The 15,917-nt window shown below is 41.8% G+C and overlaps 1 protein-coding gene across 2 annotated transcripts; it reads left to right on the top strand.

Annotated features, from left to right (window-relative positions):
- Positions 1-6,033: 6,033 nt before the first annotated feature.
- Positions 6,034-11,216, top strand: LOC149801782 (uncharacterized). 2 transcript variants are annotated; one of them, XM_089956126.1, is made up of 4 exons: positions 6,034-8,126; positions 8,652-8,770; positions 8,975-9,093; positions 10,870-11,006. In XM_089956126.1, the coding sequence occupies exons 1-3, from the start codon at positions 7,287-7,289 to the stop codon at positions 9,039-9,041; spliced, it is 1,026 nt and encodes a 341-aa protein (XP_089812252.1). In that variant the 5' UTR covers positions 6,034-7,286; the 3' UTR covers positions 9,042-9,093; positions 10,870-11,006. The 2 variants fall into 2 exon arrangements, with proteins under 2 accessions (XP_089812252.1, XP_089812251.1); XM_089956125.1 differs by lacking the exon at positions 8,975-9,093 and having other exon boundaries at positions 6,975-8,126; positions 10,870-11,216.
- Positions 11,217-15,917: the final 4,701 nt, after the last annotated feature.

Genomic DNA, 15,917 nt, shown 5'->3' with positions numbered 1-15,917 from the left:
CCTGTGAAGTTTTTGAGTATATGCTGGAAGCTTCCACAAAGGGAGGGAAGACGATTTGAATATTCATATACTGCTCCTTACCTGGGCATTTCCATGTTGATGTGATTAACTAAGTCGATTGGTAGTGGCCGCAGAAGATCTACCCTTCTATGAGGACTGGATGGTTACTGTACAGTTAGATTCCATTGGATTTGGATTATACGGAGGCAGATTGTGAAGCTTTTCTGGATCAATGGCTGGCTCATAAGGTGACACCGGTTTTCCTGGGCTAGGTTTAGTCAATACATCTCCCCCAGATGAGGTTGCTGTAAACGGAGTGGGTGTTACAATACACGTTGGCTGCTTTTTCACTGAGCTTTTGAATAAATTGCACATTGCTGAAGGTACCATGGCCTCCCTCTCCGGTGTAGTTGGGAAATCTCCCAAATAAATGGGAGAAGGTGATCTTAGAGGCGCCAATGGTGTCGAAGCTACAGATGCTAAAGAAATTCTCTCTGGTGTATGCACCCGTGATGATTTAGTTCCAAATTTTGGTGGCAGCGGTAAGATGTGAAGACATCGTGGGCCATCACTAAGATTACTGACACGTCTGTCTGGAAGAAATGAACGCATGTGGAAAGACAGTGGTGTCTGAAGGAAATATTGGTGTATGGATCGACGGTGCGAACACGTTTACAGAGAAGAATTATGAAGAGGTGCAATGTGTGCTTAACCCTCGTCTTTGGTTAAAGATCCCGACAGCCCTTTTCAGGGCCACATAGGTGTCTAGAAAGGAGAAATACTAATCATTTGCCGAAAATTTTTATATTTATGTATGTGTTTGTGTATGTGTTTTGTGTGTATCTATATGTCTTCCACAAAAACTACAACTTAATACGTCTCACCCTTTCTCATGTGTCTCTGTGCGTTGCGTGAGAGCATACAGTAGTGTGTCTATAAACACTTCCTATCTTAATGTGTGTGTGCGTGTGTGTGTGTGTGTTTGTCTGTTTCACCCTGTCCTTTTACATCCGGACCTCTTCTTGTAATATTATATCTTTATGCATGTAAGTATATCGTGTGTACATAAACGAAATCTGCTTGTACATGGAAATAATCGAAAGCAGTCTACATTATGATTTTTTCAAAATTTGTTATTTATAATTCTACAAACAATTGTCTACTGCCGAAAGTGAGTTGTATTTTCCAAAGTAAAACGAATTTCTTTAGTTTTCTTACCAAATGAGTTACAGTGCCCTTTTTAAAACACATAATATGTATTCAAAATAATTGTGTTTTGTTTTGTTTTTAAATGAGACCATCAGGTATGATTTACAGATTTACTTGTATCGAGTTTGCGGCCAGTGACTATTCATAATTCCGAAATGACATCATCACTGGCAGTTAACAGTCAAACACCGCTATCTGACTCATCCGAGTAGGTGACTGACTCAGTTTTTATCATTTTTGACATTGGTCTTTGATAGCGAAGAAAATCCTTCTGGCCTGCTATTTTTGGTATATATATATATATATATATATATATATATATATATATATATATATATATATATATATATATATATATTCTCATTGTCCCCAGACTGACCCATCCTATGTTAAATTCCCTTTGTCCCTTGCTCCCTTTATATATAACCAGTAACCTGTTGAAATGTATTCCCAAGATTTTCCAAGCTTAATTTTAAGAAATTCTATGATGACGAAATTATACACTTGTAAGGCAAGACGAATGATAAGACCCGAGTAAACGACATGTTTTTCCTATCAGAACCGGGCGTCAAACCTGTGGTAGCGCCTATGTAGAAATTATCAATTTCCATATGCAGGCTTCGAGTCTAAATTTGCCTAATAATTCAAATTAAATTTGACATGTAAGACCATGTTTGTGAACCAAAAATATGAACTTGCCTTCGCTCAGACCAATTCAAGCTTCCCTGTGACTTTATGTAAAAACAACAATATAGGATCTTACTGTCGTTTGGTCCATTTGACATTCAGAAATCCATCACTGATGAGCACGAAAAGTTATGTGTTTACACAAGTTTTAGAGGATATTTCAGAATATTCGACATATTCTAAACATAAGGCCCTATGTTTGTATTATTGCCTATTTCTTGTGGTCGTGATGTATTTAGTCACCATTTTCGAATTGATAATAAAAATGAATAAGAAATATTTACTTTGACGGATAGCTCCAACGAATGTTTAACTATGTAAGTTGTACAAGAGGTAAGAATGTCCGATCAGTTGTACTATTCCCACTTAATAGAGTGCACTATTGCTAATACATATAAAGAGATTTCAAAATAATGTTTGCATTAGTCAATTTATGCGGTATAAAAAATATATAAAAGGAAAGCAGCCTTTGTAAATACTACAGTTCCCCTACAAATGATTATCATACATAATGCCTATCTGGTATTATTTCAGACAACACTTTATAAGATTATTTTAAACATGTTACACCGCATACAGCATAACACCCTTTCTTTTCGGATAAACTAAACAAACTCACCATCAAATGGCAAATGCTGATAAAACACGACACTATAGCAAAAAACATAAAGAAACAACTGGAGATGTCGCCCAAAATGAGTATTGAAAAAGCTATGGACATTGCACTTTCAAGATTAAAATCTTCCCCATGTAACATTAATGATTCTAGGTTATTACAACGAGAAGGTCTAAGGTTGACATTGCCCGGGGTGGGAGTGGGAGACAAGCGCCCCAATCCTCCAAAATGCCCCATACGGCCTGCGTCTCTTACTGCCTCTGTCAACTAAAAATCCAGCTCCTGGCCTTCGCGAGTGGCTTAGATTTGAAGCCCGGCAGACCATGTTTTCTACTAACAGGAGAAGGGGTGAAGGCGGCCCACTGGCGCCTTAAAACCAGTTGCTTCGGGTAGATGCGACTCGTAAACCTTGGATGGTAGCTCATCTAGGAGGAGGAAAACTCCGATTCCAAACCTCTGCTGCCTTGTGGCTATACCCACTCATGGGAAAGGCTAAGGGAGTAAACCCCGACAGAAAACCCGGAGATGGAGTCCCTAAGGCGGTATGACATTGACTTCAACTTCATTCCGGCAACTCCTCCGACGCCGTTGGTGCCAAGCTGTATCGGCATTCGTCGTTCCCTTGGGCACACCAGCTGCGTGGAGAGGGGGGATCTGCTGCATGGGCAACAGCTGATTCTCCATACCACCCTGCCCAGGCTTCATAGCTCCACTGGAGAGGACACTCCAGCATCGTCGTACGGCGTCGGCACAACACGAGAAGTAGCAGTTTACCGGTTCTAAGTCAAAGCTCGATTGGCGTAGAGCTTGGCGCCAAGGGTTACTTCTGACGGTGAGAGAGATCACCAGGTCTCACTGGACAGCTACCGCCCGCCTCAAGCTGGGCAGCCCCCAGTCAGTAAGGTGCTACCCGCCATGGCCTGCCTGCTTCACTGGGTGCGTGGAGCTTAGAGAACCATCTCGATAAGTGGGCCACAAAACTCTGCACCAGGAAAGACTAAAAGAAGAAATAAAAAGACTCCAACTCTTCGTTTTGCAACCTGGAACATCAGGACCATGTGTCCTGGATTGACCACTGACCTACAGCAGATCGACGATGCACGGAAGACTGCCGTCATTGACAGAGAACTCTCCCGACTGAACATCAACATTGCCTGCCTCCAGGAGACCCGACTGGCTGACAGCGGCACCATCAGGGAAGCCAATTACACATTCTTTTGGCAGGGGAAGCCCTTGGATGAACCTAGGCAGCATGGTGTAGGCTTTGCCGTCAAGAACACGCTAATCGCCTTCATTAAACCTCCATCATCAGGTACTGAGAGAATCCTTGCCCTCCGGCTGTCAACATCCTTAGGCCCGGTCAAAATCTTCAGCGTGTACGCCCCAACCCTCTGCTCCACCTACGAGGAGAAAGACAAGTTTTATGAGGCTCTGGATCAGGCAATATCCAGTATCCCCAACAATGAAAGCCTTTACTTACTAGGAGACTTCAATGCTAGATTGGGAGCTGACCATGAGGCCTGGTCCACCGGTCTCGGCTTTTACGGAAGGGGCAAGATGAACGAGAATGGTCAGCGACTGCTGGAGATGTGCTGCTCCCACAGCCTATGTGTGACCAACACTTTCTTCAAATGCAAGGAGATCCACCAGGTGTCGTGGAGACACCCACGTTCACGCCACTGGCACCAGCTAGACCTCGTCATCACCAGGCGTGCAGAACTGGACAGTGTCCTCCTTACCCGCACCTACCACAGTGCCGATTGTGACACGGACCATTCCCTCGTGGCCAGCAAGGTGCGAATATTACCCAAGAAGCTGCACCACGCCAAGAAGAAGGGTCACCCACGCATCAACACCTGCTGTGCAAGCAACCCAGAGAAAACACAGCAGTTCATCAGCAAACTGAAGGAAGCCCTCACCAAAGTGACACTTGATGACACCATTGACTCTAAGTGGTCCCATATCCGTGACTCTGTGTACAATTCAGCCATCATAGCTTACGGGAAGAGGGAGCGAAAGAATGTCGACTGGTATGAGGCAAACTGGGAGGAGATGGAGCCCGTGACTGAGGCAAAGAGGAAAGCCCTCCTGGCATACAAGGCTGCACCTAGCCCCAGAACACTACAAGCCCTCAGGATTGCAAGGAATAACGCCCAGAAGACCGCCCGCCGCTGTGCCAACACCTACTGGCTGAACCTTTGCAACAGTATACAGACAGCTGCTGACCCGGGGATACAAGAGGAATGTATGAGGGTATCAAAAAGGCGACAGCCCCCCCCCCCAGCTACAAAACCGCCCCCCCCCCTCAAGTCCAAGACGGGCGAAGTCATTACAGACCAGGGGAAACAACTGCAGCGATGGGTTGAGCACTATCTCGAGCTATATGCAACCCAAAACAATGTCACTGGAACTGCCCTGGACGCCATTCCAGACCTGCCTGTCATGGAGCAGCTAGACACACAGCCCACCCTGGAAGAGCTCGGAAAAGCCATCGATTGCCTTGCCTGTGGGAAGGCTCCTGGAAGCGACGGCATTCCCCCTGAAGTCCTCAAGAGCGGAAAACCAGCACTGCTCCAGCCCCTACACACACTCCTCTGCCTTTGCTGGGAACAGGGATACATCCCACAGGACATGCGTGACGCCAACATCGTCACTTTGTACAAAAACAAAGGAGACCGTAGCGACTGCAACAACTATCGGGGCATCTCCCTCCTCAGCATCGTCGGAAAGGCTTTCGCCCGTGTTGCCTTGGCGCGCTTGCAGATCCTAGCCTCCCGCGTCTACCCAGAGTCCCAGTGTGGATTTCGAGCCGGCAGGTCAACTGTAGACATGATCTTCTCACTACGTCAGCTGCAGGAGAAGTGTCGCGAGCAGCAGATGCCCCTCTACATTGCATTCATAGACCTGACGAAGGCGTTTGACATGGTTAGTCGGAGTGGACTCTTCAGACTCCTGCAGAAGATCGGCTGCCCCCCACGTCTGCTTGCTGTCATTATGTCGTTCCACGAGAACATGCACAGCACAATGTGCTTCAATGGCGCAACATCTGAAACATTCCCAGTCATTAGCGGAGTCAAACAAGGCTGTGTCCTTGCACCGACGCTCTTTGCCATCTTCTTCTCCATGCTTCTACAGTACGCATTCAAGGACTGCAGCGAGGGAGTGTACATCCATACCAGGGCTGAGGAAAGCTCTTCAACATCGCCCGTCTCCGTGCTAAGACTAAAGTCACAGAGGTACTCATCCGTGAATTGCTCTTTGCCGACGATGCAGCCTTGACATCACACACGGAAGATGGACTTCAGCAGCTGGTATGCCGCCTCTCCCATGCATGTAACGAATTTGGACTGACCATCAGTTTGAAGAAAACGAATGTCTTGGCACAGGACACAGACTCCCCTACCTCTGTCTCCATCGATGGGTACAATTTGGAAGTTGTCTAGAACTTCACGTACCTCGGGTCTAACATCTCCAGCTCACTCTCCATTGATTCTGAGGTGGGCAGCAGGATTGCCAAGGCAGCTGCAGTGATGGCCAGACTTAACCAGAGGGTCTGGAACAACCCCAACCTCACAGAGAAGACCAAACTGCGTGTCTACCAAGCCTGCGTGCTCAGCTCACTTCTCTACAGCAGCGAAACATGGACCACCTATGCAAGACACGAGAGGAAACTCAACAGCTTCCACCTGAGATGTCTGCGGCGCATTCTGCACATCCAGTGGCAGGACAAAGTACCCAACATAGAGGTTCTAGAACGCGCCAACATGAACAGCATGTTCTCCATACTCAGCGAGAGGCGCCTTCGCTGGCTCGGCCATGTCAAGAGAATGGACCCAGGTCGCATTCCCAAGGACCTGTTATATGGGGAGTTAGCAGAAGGTGCACGACCAACTGGACGACCACATCTGCGCTACAAAGATGTTTGCAAGAAGGATATGAAGACAGCAAACATCAATGTCAGCGACTGGGACAGCTGTGCAAACAACCGTTCCAGCTGGCGTCTAGCTGTCAGGCAGGGAGTTCAAAACGCAGAGGAAAAGAGAAGAATAAAACAAGCTGAAAAGAGAGCTAAAAAGAAGGATAAGCAAAAGCGTACTTTGGAGCTACGCCATCGTCTCCTGTAGACGGACGGATGCCAAGATTACAACGAGAAGATTAATTGATATTTACTCTTTTCCTATCTGTCGTGTACGCGTATTTAATTTTGTAATTAATTTGCAGTTTTAATATTAATTGCGAGAGAAATATTCTTGCGATCTGTTTAATATATATTTATCAAAACGTATACTATGTCAGAAATACCTTTTATAAACTAATTGATTAACTCTTCTTGTCGTATTTCTTTATTCTTACGTTGAACGCAATAAAAACATGCCTTTAATCTTGATACTCATTATTGTTTTTCTGTTGTTATTTTTTTAAGAGAGGAGAATTAAAAATATTCTGACTGAATCTTAATCGTTAATGCATGCCAAATCTTTGTTTAAATATTAATTTATCAACAATATAATAATAAAGATATTTAAATCTCTCAATTTGAGGAGGAGAAATTGAGATAAACAGAGACCGAAATATTATCTGAACTCTATTTCATGACGAAGAGACAGGCAACCAGTCTAGGATGACGTGTTATCTTCTTCTATGACGTCACTGACATATGTCACTTGGGGTGACACAAGCCTTCACCCATCCTAACATAGGCTAAAGGTAAATAGTATAATAAGTAGCTCTTAAGAAATACATAAGACAAACACGAAACCCAACTGTGAAAGTTATGTTGGCGTTAAAAATGCGCTTGGCGGAGAGAAATAAGGAGGAGGAAGGTAGTTTCCAGATGACCCAGACTGGAAAAATGTTCAAGAAAGATTCCAGAGTGTGGCTCCACAAGTCAACGTCGAAAAGACAAAGGCTGGATACAGATACTGAGTTAGAGCAACAAGATCGTGGCAATGGAAATAATGTATGTAATAACTTCCCATGCAAGGAAGGCGGCGAAAATGCTAGTGCTAAAGACTGCGCCGAGGTATTTCAGCATGATTTAGGTAATGATCATAATATTGATCAGGATTCGAGTTTCATAGAAATTTGGGACACAGAACATCCTCGTTATCATATAGATCAAAATCTGCTGTCTTTGAACTCAAACGATGATCGCAGAAAAAAGTCGGACAGCTGCCTGATCAGAGCACTACTGGATAGTGAAGATTTGCAGTCTCACGACGTCAATCGATTCTACACTCAGAGCGATCCTACAACAGGAATTTCGTCTCATAAACAAATGAACAAATCTCAATCACACCCTGTCGTTGAAGATTCTGATGCAATCGGTGAGGAAGAACGAGCTGTGAGATACATGTCTACCTACCTCCACAACTGGACCAGAAAGCTGTGGAACCTAGAATCGAGTCGGCATGATTCTTCCTCTCCAACAAAGCTCGAAAAAGATATCGATAAAGTTATTGAGATGAGGATAAGGACACATCTTTCCGGTCGGCCTGACCATACTCAACAAAGACGAGTCGCTGTTCCTGAACAGAAAGTGGATACGCAAGCCGAAGAAAACAATGATTCCTTTGCGTTTAGAAATGATGTTATGTTGATGTCTTTTGGCGAGGTAAGATTCTTACAAAATAAGTAAAATTCATTGCAAAAGTATACTAAACACAATAAATTCAGCAAAACTTGCATGAAGCATAAAACACCATTAGCTGAAAATTGGATGGTGTTGTAGATATGTTAAACGCTAGAGATGCAACGATAATGCACTATTATTATTATTAAATGTCATGTTCAAATTTGTATATCTAGTCGACAAAGGTATGCAAAGGTATATTTTTACCGATCTCACATTTAGTTCATACAGTGTTTAAAACTTCACTGATGTGCTTTTGTAATTCACTCAAGCCATTCTACTGTGAGTTTGCCAAGTACGCTGTTCACCACGATTGATTCAGTAATAAATAATTGCCGATTTTACGTGCGATAACATTAAAAAAATCAAAGTTGTTCAACATGGTAAGAATAGGAACTGAGTATAACTTGTGAACTAATTAATCGTTTACATTAATTATAGTGAACCTAAAGCGGGATTAGGTAATGCAATAACTTGCACTATTGATTTGCAATTTCTTTTTGGCAGGGGAGGAGCAGAACCAGATGTGAATGTCGAAAGAGAGGATCTGTTTCACATGAAAATTCTTTCCTAAGCGGCCAGGAATCGAGCTCTTTCGGGCTGTTGAAAATTCCCCCGATAGTTGGGTAAACAATCTGATTAAAATAAGATATCCACTTTCCTACGCGAAGAACTGACAGCGACTGCTTAGGGGTCGTGTTTGGTAAACATATGTTATTGCCACAATCGCTAATTTTATCAGCCAATTAAGTCTTATATCTTCGCGTTCGGGAAGATTGAGCATGGTTGAATAGCATCGATGTATACTTAACCATTTGATTCACTTTCAGATTTCTGAAAGCTGCATTTCCATTAGCTGATTCAAAGGTCACCAGAAAATGTTACATTTGCAGTTGATGTCAGATCTTCAGGAAGGACAGTGGATATCTTATTTTAATCAAATCGACGGGTAAGGATGAATTTAAACATGAAAAGGTCGACTGAAAATTTATGTTTGTGCATGTGGACAAACCAACAACACTACTGAGGCACGTGACTGTACACTTAAACTATCCCAATATTTATATGGACAGTTTTCTCTCAGACTGATCTCTTTCTGGTAGATGAAGAAAAGAAAGCAAGTGTTCACGGTTTTATTGTGATAAAGTGGTTCATCTTATGGTAATGTGCTCTTTTAGTTTACAGTCCTTATTTGCCTTTCATCGTGTGTACTATTTGCAAACAAGAGTACCATGAAAGGCACATTTTATTCGCCTGTCCCGAATTCATTGTCCTTCTATGCATTTAGCTGAATATTGTTTGCAGAAATCGTGTTTCTTCTTTCAGTCACTGCGACCCTGACCTTTGAACTTTGCACCCCAGAACCAACAGACATTTTCTTTACGCTAATTGCATGTCATCCACAAAGTTTGGTCATGGTTTGTGATGTAGGACTAATGTTATTTTGCGGAACCCATTTTGTTCAGTCACAATGACCTTGGGATCACCCTTCCGTTATATGCAAGCTAACCACAAGGTTTGGTAATTGTAGATGATGAAAAACTCAAGTCATTATGCGGAAAACTTTTGTTCTTTTAATCACAAAAGCTCGACTTTTGCACGCAATAGCAAATGTTTTTTTATCCCAAGTCCAAGATCTCCAAAATATATGGCAACTGTATATGGTGGACAACACGAGTCATTGTGCGGAAAACTAAGATTGTGGAACTGAAAGACGGACAAAATCATAACGTAAGAATTTCTGGCAGGCATATAAAAATTAGCAATAGTACACTTTCATTCGTTTTCTCCGTTCGCTCCGGCATAGTGGAGATTCCCCACCTCTACATATTCATTGATGGAGCTGATTGTATTTTCGCAGTTCAACCATTCGCAAGAAAAACTTTTAGGTTTCCCATATTGTTCATTGCTGATTCTTATTCTTTCTTTTCCCTCTTTCTTTCCAAGATATCAAAATAACGTTGTTCATCTTTCAGTTTTTTTTTATTATCATTTTCAAACGTATATGATAATGTGTATTATCAATAAATACCTCCACTACATGTTGTAATTTCCAGGATTCAAGAAAAACAAAACTATATCTTTAATTAATTTACCTTCTTTTAAAAAATGATCATGCACATTTATCACAGTGTAAAGGACTGCAGTCTATGCTACATTTTTCAGTACTTTCCATTTCAAATCGGCATCGTGAACGACAGCATATTTGCATGCTGCTTGGATTGGGTTGTTCTCATTTAGTCTCTCGATTGATTGGGGTAACCATGGATCAGTACCATTCCGAAATTATCACGTTTTAAAACGGTGTTATGCTTCATACTCTGGACATGTACACTCGGCGCTAGTGTTTCCAAAATATTTATTCTTGACTAGTATTATCATTGAAACGATGTCGCGTGTAACATTCATTACTATATCCTGAACATGTTCGAGTATGGAAGATTTACTAATCCTAAGTTATGAAGAAATCACGGTGCATTTTAAACGTAATCTAAAATCAACAAAAAAAAAAAACAACAAACAAATCAAAATAAAAAACAACAATCTATGGGCACCAAACTGTAGATGGTAAATTTATCCAATCATCTTTCAAACTAATCACCGTTTTGTGGACGTGATAAACTAATAACATTGTTGCTGCTCTTAAAGACTTAGGCTAACGTCTGGTCATATCCTCAAATATCGGAAAGATTTAAATTACTAGTGGACTTTTTCTTTCTTCCAGTAGCGGAATTCAACAGTGTTCAGAATCCAGTTCCTGTTCAATGTGCACAGCGAACCGCGTCCACGAACCAAGGTCAAAACAACCCCGTGTTTCAATGGCAACCACTCTCCTACTGAACGAAATCGAAGAAACCCAAGGTTTTGACTGTTCAGATTTCGACTGAAGAAATGTCCCATCTCACAGAAGGAGATGTTTTCTCTTTTTTACAGCTGAAATGATAAACATTAGAGTCGATTATAGCTAATATGTGGTAAAGATCATTTTCGCACACTGCAAAAATCGTTAAGTGCAATTGTGACACGCGTACCCAAGTTTTGGCATACTGAAATAAAGATTACACACCTGTTTGACTTCATTATGTGTCCATGAAAATTATATTTCGTTTATCGATATTTGTCTTTAATAGATAAAAGTATCAACATACTATTTCCAGCTCCATTTAAAATGTAATGCTTATATTTCATTTGTAAAAGCTGGTGAGGATGCACTTTCGAATGAAGTCCAAATCGGGGGATGGGGCTGATTTGGTGAGAATGGGTACTAGGAGGAAGAGATTTTGAGCATTCAACCTCTACCACAGATACCCTTCAAGGGAATAATGTCTGGATTTCTTATATAAAGGATAACTCACTCTCCTAACATGAAATCAGCACAACCGACGGTCACGTAACCCGTGACCTTAAAAAGTCGACTGTATCACTTGATCAACGATGCTTGTGTTTGCGGGGTTATACTCTTTTCCAGCCTAATCTGGAAGAGAAAATATATCTCCGTGAGCTTCAGGTACTGCTTAAAAGCATGACAGGGTACTACATCACCGCCTCTTTGTACGTATCCGAGAGAGAGAGAGAGAGAGAGAGAGAGAGAGAGAGAGAGAGATTGAGATAGTAGCTGACTGCCACCTATTCTTAGCAGCAAATTCTGGTTGCGTCATTTGTCATTTGGACCATTTGGACCAAGAGATAGTTCGAGCGATTAAAAAGTTATACTTCTCACTCTGGGGACCTGAGTGGCCGAGTGGTCTAAACCGCTCATTGTTACGAATCACTGCCATCTCACCTCTGTCTGCGTGCGTGGGTTTGAGTCTCCATTTCGGCCAATGTGGGTATGTGAGAAAGCTTGCCAGTAGCTTCTCGTGGGTCGGTGATTCTTTCCGGGGTTTTCCTGGATTCTTCCTCCACTATTAATGCTGGCCGCCATATATAAACTATCTTGTGCTGCATAATTGCGTTAAACCCTACAACAACTTCTCACTCTGCATGCGTAGGGTAAAGCTATCAGAAAGCATGTCTTGTATGACAGCAGCTTCAGTGTGGTACCCGCTTATAGGTTGGAACTATCACGCCTGAACCCACGAAAGATTCCATTTAGGACATTGGGTTAGAGCGTTTGTCCTACTCAGTTTAAATTTGGCTACCGAGTCTGGGGTCTGTCTGATAGATCTTTATCATAACTAATATCTCCTCCTCCATGATGCATGAAAAGTGCCCGATATCGTGGAGTGGTAGCCTTTGTCAGTAATAGGATTTAGCCCTTTTTCTCAATAAACCCAAGAAAAAGGTCAGTCAACTGCGGGACTGAAGCACCCTGGGGGACGATACCGTTGACCTTACAGCCATATTGGATATCAGATCAGCACCGTTTTCTTTAGGACCCGCTAGATATAATACAGCTTGTGGTGAAAACTCAATATAGAGATGATCATCCATATAGGGGGAGTAGTAATGACAAGATGTTCAAAATGGCGTCCATATTGCCTCTGTAATTGGCGTCATTTTACATTTTGGACAACTAGATATCATAAGAAGACATCTGGAGAAAATTCCGTGTCTTTGGTAGCGCTCTACAGGGGGCGCTCACCAGTTATTATGTACTTTTGAGAGAGTGACGTATGTAAGGTGAAGTTGTTTGCATTTAAAACATGCACAGTGGAGAGAATGTTGGCATACCTCTATGCTACTTAAATGTAATGTGGCTGACATTTCTTTGGATAATGTAAATGATCTAAGCACACTGCTAACTAAAATGACTGCTCTCTTGTGCTAAAAAAGATCATCCTGAACTAGTCTAAAGTACACTACCTGTAGCAGCTATTCAAATAGGGGAAATGAATTTTGCCAGACTAGACAATACCAGCTTCTGGAAGTGCAATGGATGAACTACCAAATATATAAAATGTTAAAGAAAGTTCTCGGCTCTTTTTTTAAATACAATTTACCTCTGAAGTTCAGGAAGTGAAAATGACCAAGTGGAGCTAGCATTTTTTGAAAGGTGCACATCTGGAGTAAGGCCAAGCTGTATAATCTATAACCCATATTACACACATCATCATACACCAAAATAAAGGGAATTAAAGGTACTTTGAACTATATCTAAGATATACAAGGTCTTTTTCAAATAGCCAGTATAACCAGTGCGGAAAGCCGGGGAAATTCTTTTTCTTTAAAATTCTAAGCCCATGCAAAATACGAAACTGTAGAACGCCACCAGTTATTATGTACTTCTGATAGTGGACCTGGAAGAAAGTGAAGTTTGCACTGGCAACATGCACCATGGAGAAAATGTTGGTATTCCTCTATGCTAATTTCATGTATTGTGACTGAAATGTCTTAAAATGTGGAAATTATGGAAACTATGCAAACTCTAAAGCAGACAGCTGATAAAATGGTTGATTCCTGAGTGCTCAAAAAAAAAAATGACTGAACTAGTCCAAAATTCACAAACTTCAGCAATTAGAATAAGGAAAATGAATTTTGCCAGATCAGACGATACCATCTTCTGAAATTGAAATGAATGAATTATAAAATATTTAAAAAGAAAACGTTATCGGCTCGTTTATTTCCAATTTACCTCTAAGTTCAGGCACTTATAAATCACCATGCGGAGCTGTCAGTCTTTTCAGAGGTACACAAGTTGTATATACTAATCCCAAAGTACACCTATCAGTTATGCACCAAAATATTGGGAATACGTTTTTAAACAATACCCAAGATATACAAGGTCTGTTTTATGTAACCACAAAAACCAGTGAGAAAAACCCGAGAAATGTCTTTTTCTTTGAAACTCAAACCCCGTTCAAAGTGAAAAACTGTAGAGCGGAACATACATTACTCTCTTCGTATGTGTAGTGCTAAGATTGTTTTTTAAATGGTTGCCACGGTGACCTTACAGCATGTCAGATCAGCACCATTTTAATTTAGGACCACCTAGACATATTTTTTAAATAAAAAATACTAGTGAAAAACTCTTATTCATATGACCATTTTTCAGGAGCAGCGATAACGAGACTGTTAAAATGGCTACTGTAGAAGCCATTTCGAATGTTCAAATGTAGAATTCATACAGAAATCTCAACTTTTTACAGTGACTTCTCCATCGCAAATTAATGATTTTCGATTACTTATTTTTAAATGTTTATTACTAAAAGGTAGAAATATGGATCTGTGCACAGGAAATAATTATAAAAGCGATCAACATGATAGCAAAAATAACCACGTGATCAACCTATTTGTCAAGATGACTTCCTTTTCCATTTGCACCCACAGAGCAATCCACTTTAGCAGTAACGACTGACAGTTTACTATCCAATTTCCACAATATTACTTTCCATGACAAAAACTTTTTCCAGGATTTTCCATGGCCATGGGGACTGCGAACTACACCATTTTCATTAGGCTCTAACTAGGTATCACAAGAAGTCTTTTGGTGACAACCCGTGTCGATATGCCTTTCCGTTAAGAAGTTGAAAACGATTTTAAATTATTACACAATTCAAATCAGCCCCCCCCCCCAATAAACATTGCATTAGTAATACGTTATCTCTCAGTATTGTGCAGCTAAATGTCAGCAAGAAGGGAGGTTGATGACCTCCAAATTACTCAACTTAAGGACAAGCGTCCATAGCCGTTGCTTAGCGGTAGGTTGTGTCACTGTCTTTTTTCCGCAACTATTGGATTGAACACGTAGTAAAAATACCCGAATCTAGCTTAAACAAGACCGAAGGTGAAAGGAGGAGAGAAGGAGCACGAGTGCTTCCTTATCGTCTGAGGTATGCAACCACCGACGAGTCCGATGATATCATCATGCAGTAACCTTTGACTTAAATCTTAGAACGATTTCGGTGCGGAGAGCATGTATCTCATTACCAATTTATGTGTAGGAGATTTCCTTCCTGAAGAAGTATTCCTTATGGGTCTAAATGACTGCCAGACCCTCAATCTGACGCGTCCGTGTATAAATAAGGGTGCGGTTAGGAGGCATGCAGTGGAGCTCCTGGGATTTTTTATATATCCCGATTGTACTAGTTGGTCCTGAATTGCCGACCCAAAAGGAATTCAGGCTGAAAGTGGATCCTTGTGTGGTTTCCAGATCGCCAGCACGAGAAACGGGAGAGGATGCAAATAAAGTCTTCTAAGAGGTACCATGTCCGCTTTGGAGTTTAAGATTCACAGAAGAGAAAACTAAAGCGGGCGGACAACGAAGTCTTGGCTTGTAGAGTTCTAAACAGTTGAATTCCGTTTACCCTGTCTGCTGGAACACAAACCCGGCTCAGATAAACGAAACCTTGAGAAGGTATGAGCTTTGATTACTTCCTTGTCAAAGAACCATTGTCTCTTCTTCTTTTGCCACCTGGGACGTCTAGAGAGAAGGGGTAAAAAGTCTTAGGAGGGTAGGGTGAGCCGTCTCTCATCGTAAATTCATGATAATCTGCTATGAGAGACACTATTCCATTCAGAAGGTGGGGATCACTGTCCCTGAACACCTGTACCACTAACGGGCCATGTAGCGGTCATCCATGGCGCTGAAGAACGATGACTAGGATTAATCCCCTGAAGCGGAGAATTGCATATCATACACGGACTGAATGAGAACATGGGAAAGGGAGATTTATCGGCCTGATCCTTTTACCAGCAACTTGTATATTTATGAATAGAGCCCAGTCCCATGTGACTGGTTTTTGGTGACAGGTGTGATGACTAGAATAAAACAGGTGATTGGCTATCAGTAACCAGTGGCCGGTCTATGACCTGTCACTCGACCGCAATGGC

This window comes from Sinohyriopsis cumingii, chromosome 4 (genome assembly GCF_028554795.1).
Source record: "Sinohyriopsis cumingii isolate HCF-2022 chromosome 4, ASM2855479v2, whole genome shotgun sequence".
NCBI lineage: Eukaryota > Metazoa > Mollusca > Bivalvia > Unionida > Unionidae > Sinohyriopsis > Sinohyriopsis cumingii.
The sequence above is the reverse complement of the archived record's forward strand: the minus strand, read 5'-3'. Positions and strand labels throughout refer to the sequence as shown.

What these genes read in the sequence shown, in the direction of transcription:
- LOC149801782 (XM_089956125.1), top strand. Translation starts at nt 7,287, where the DNA reads ATGTTGGCGTTAAAAATGCGCTTGGCGGAGAGAAATAAGGAGGAGGAA. An exon ending in TGTTGATGTCTTTTGGCGAG is followed by an intron (nt 8,127 to 8,651) that starts GTAAGATTCTTA and finishes TCTTTTTGGCAG; the next exon opens with GGGAGGAGCAGAACCAGATG. An exon ending in AAAATTCCCCCGATAGTTGG is followed by an intron (nt 8,771 to 10,869) that starts GTAAACAATCTG and finishes TCTTTCTTCCAG; the next exon opens with TAGCGGAATTCAACAGTGTT.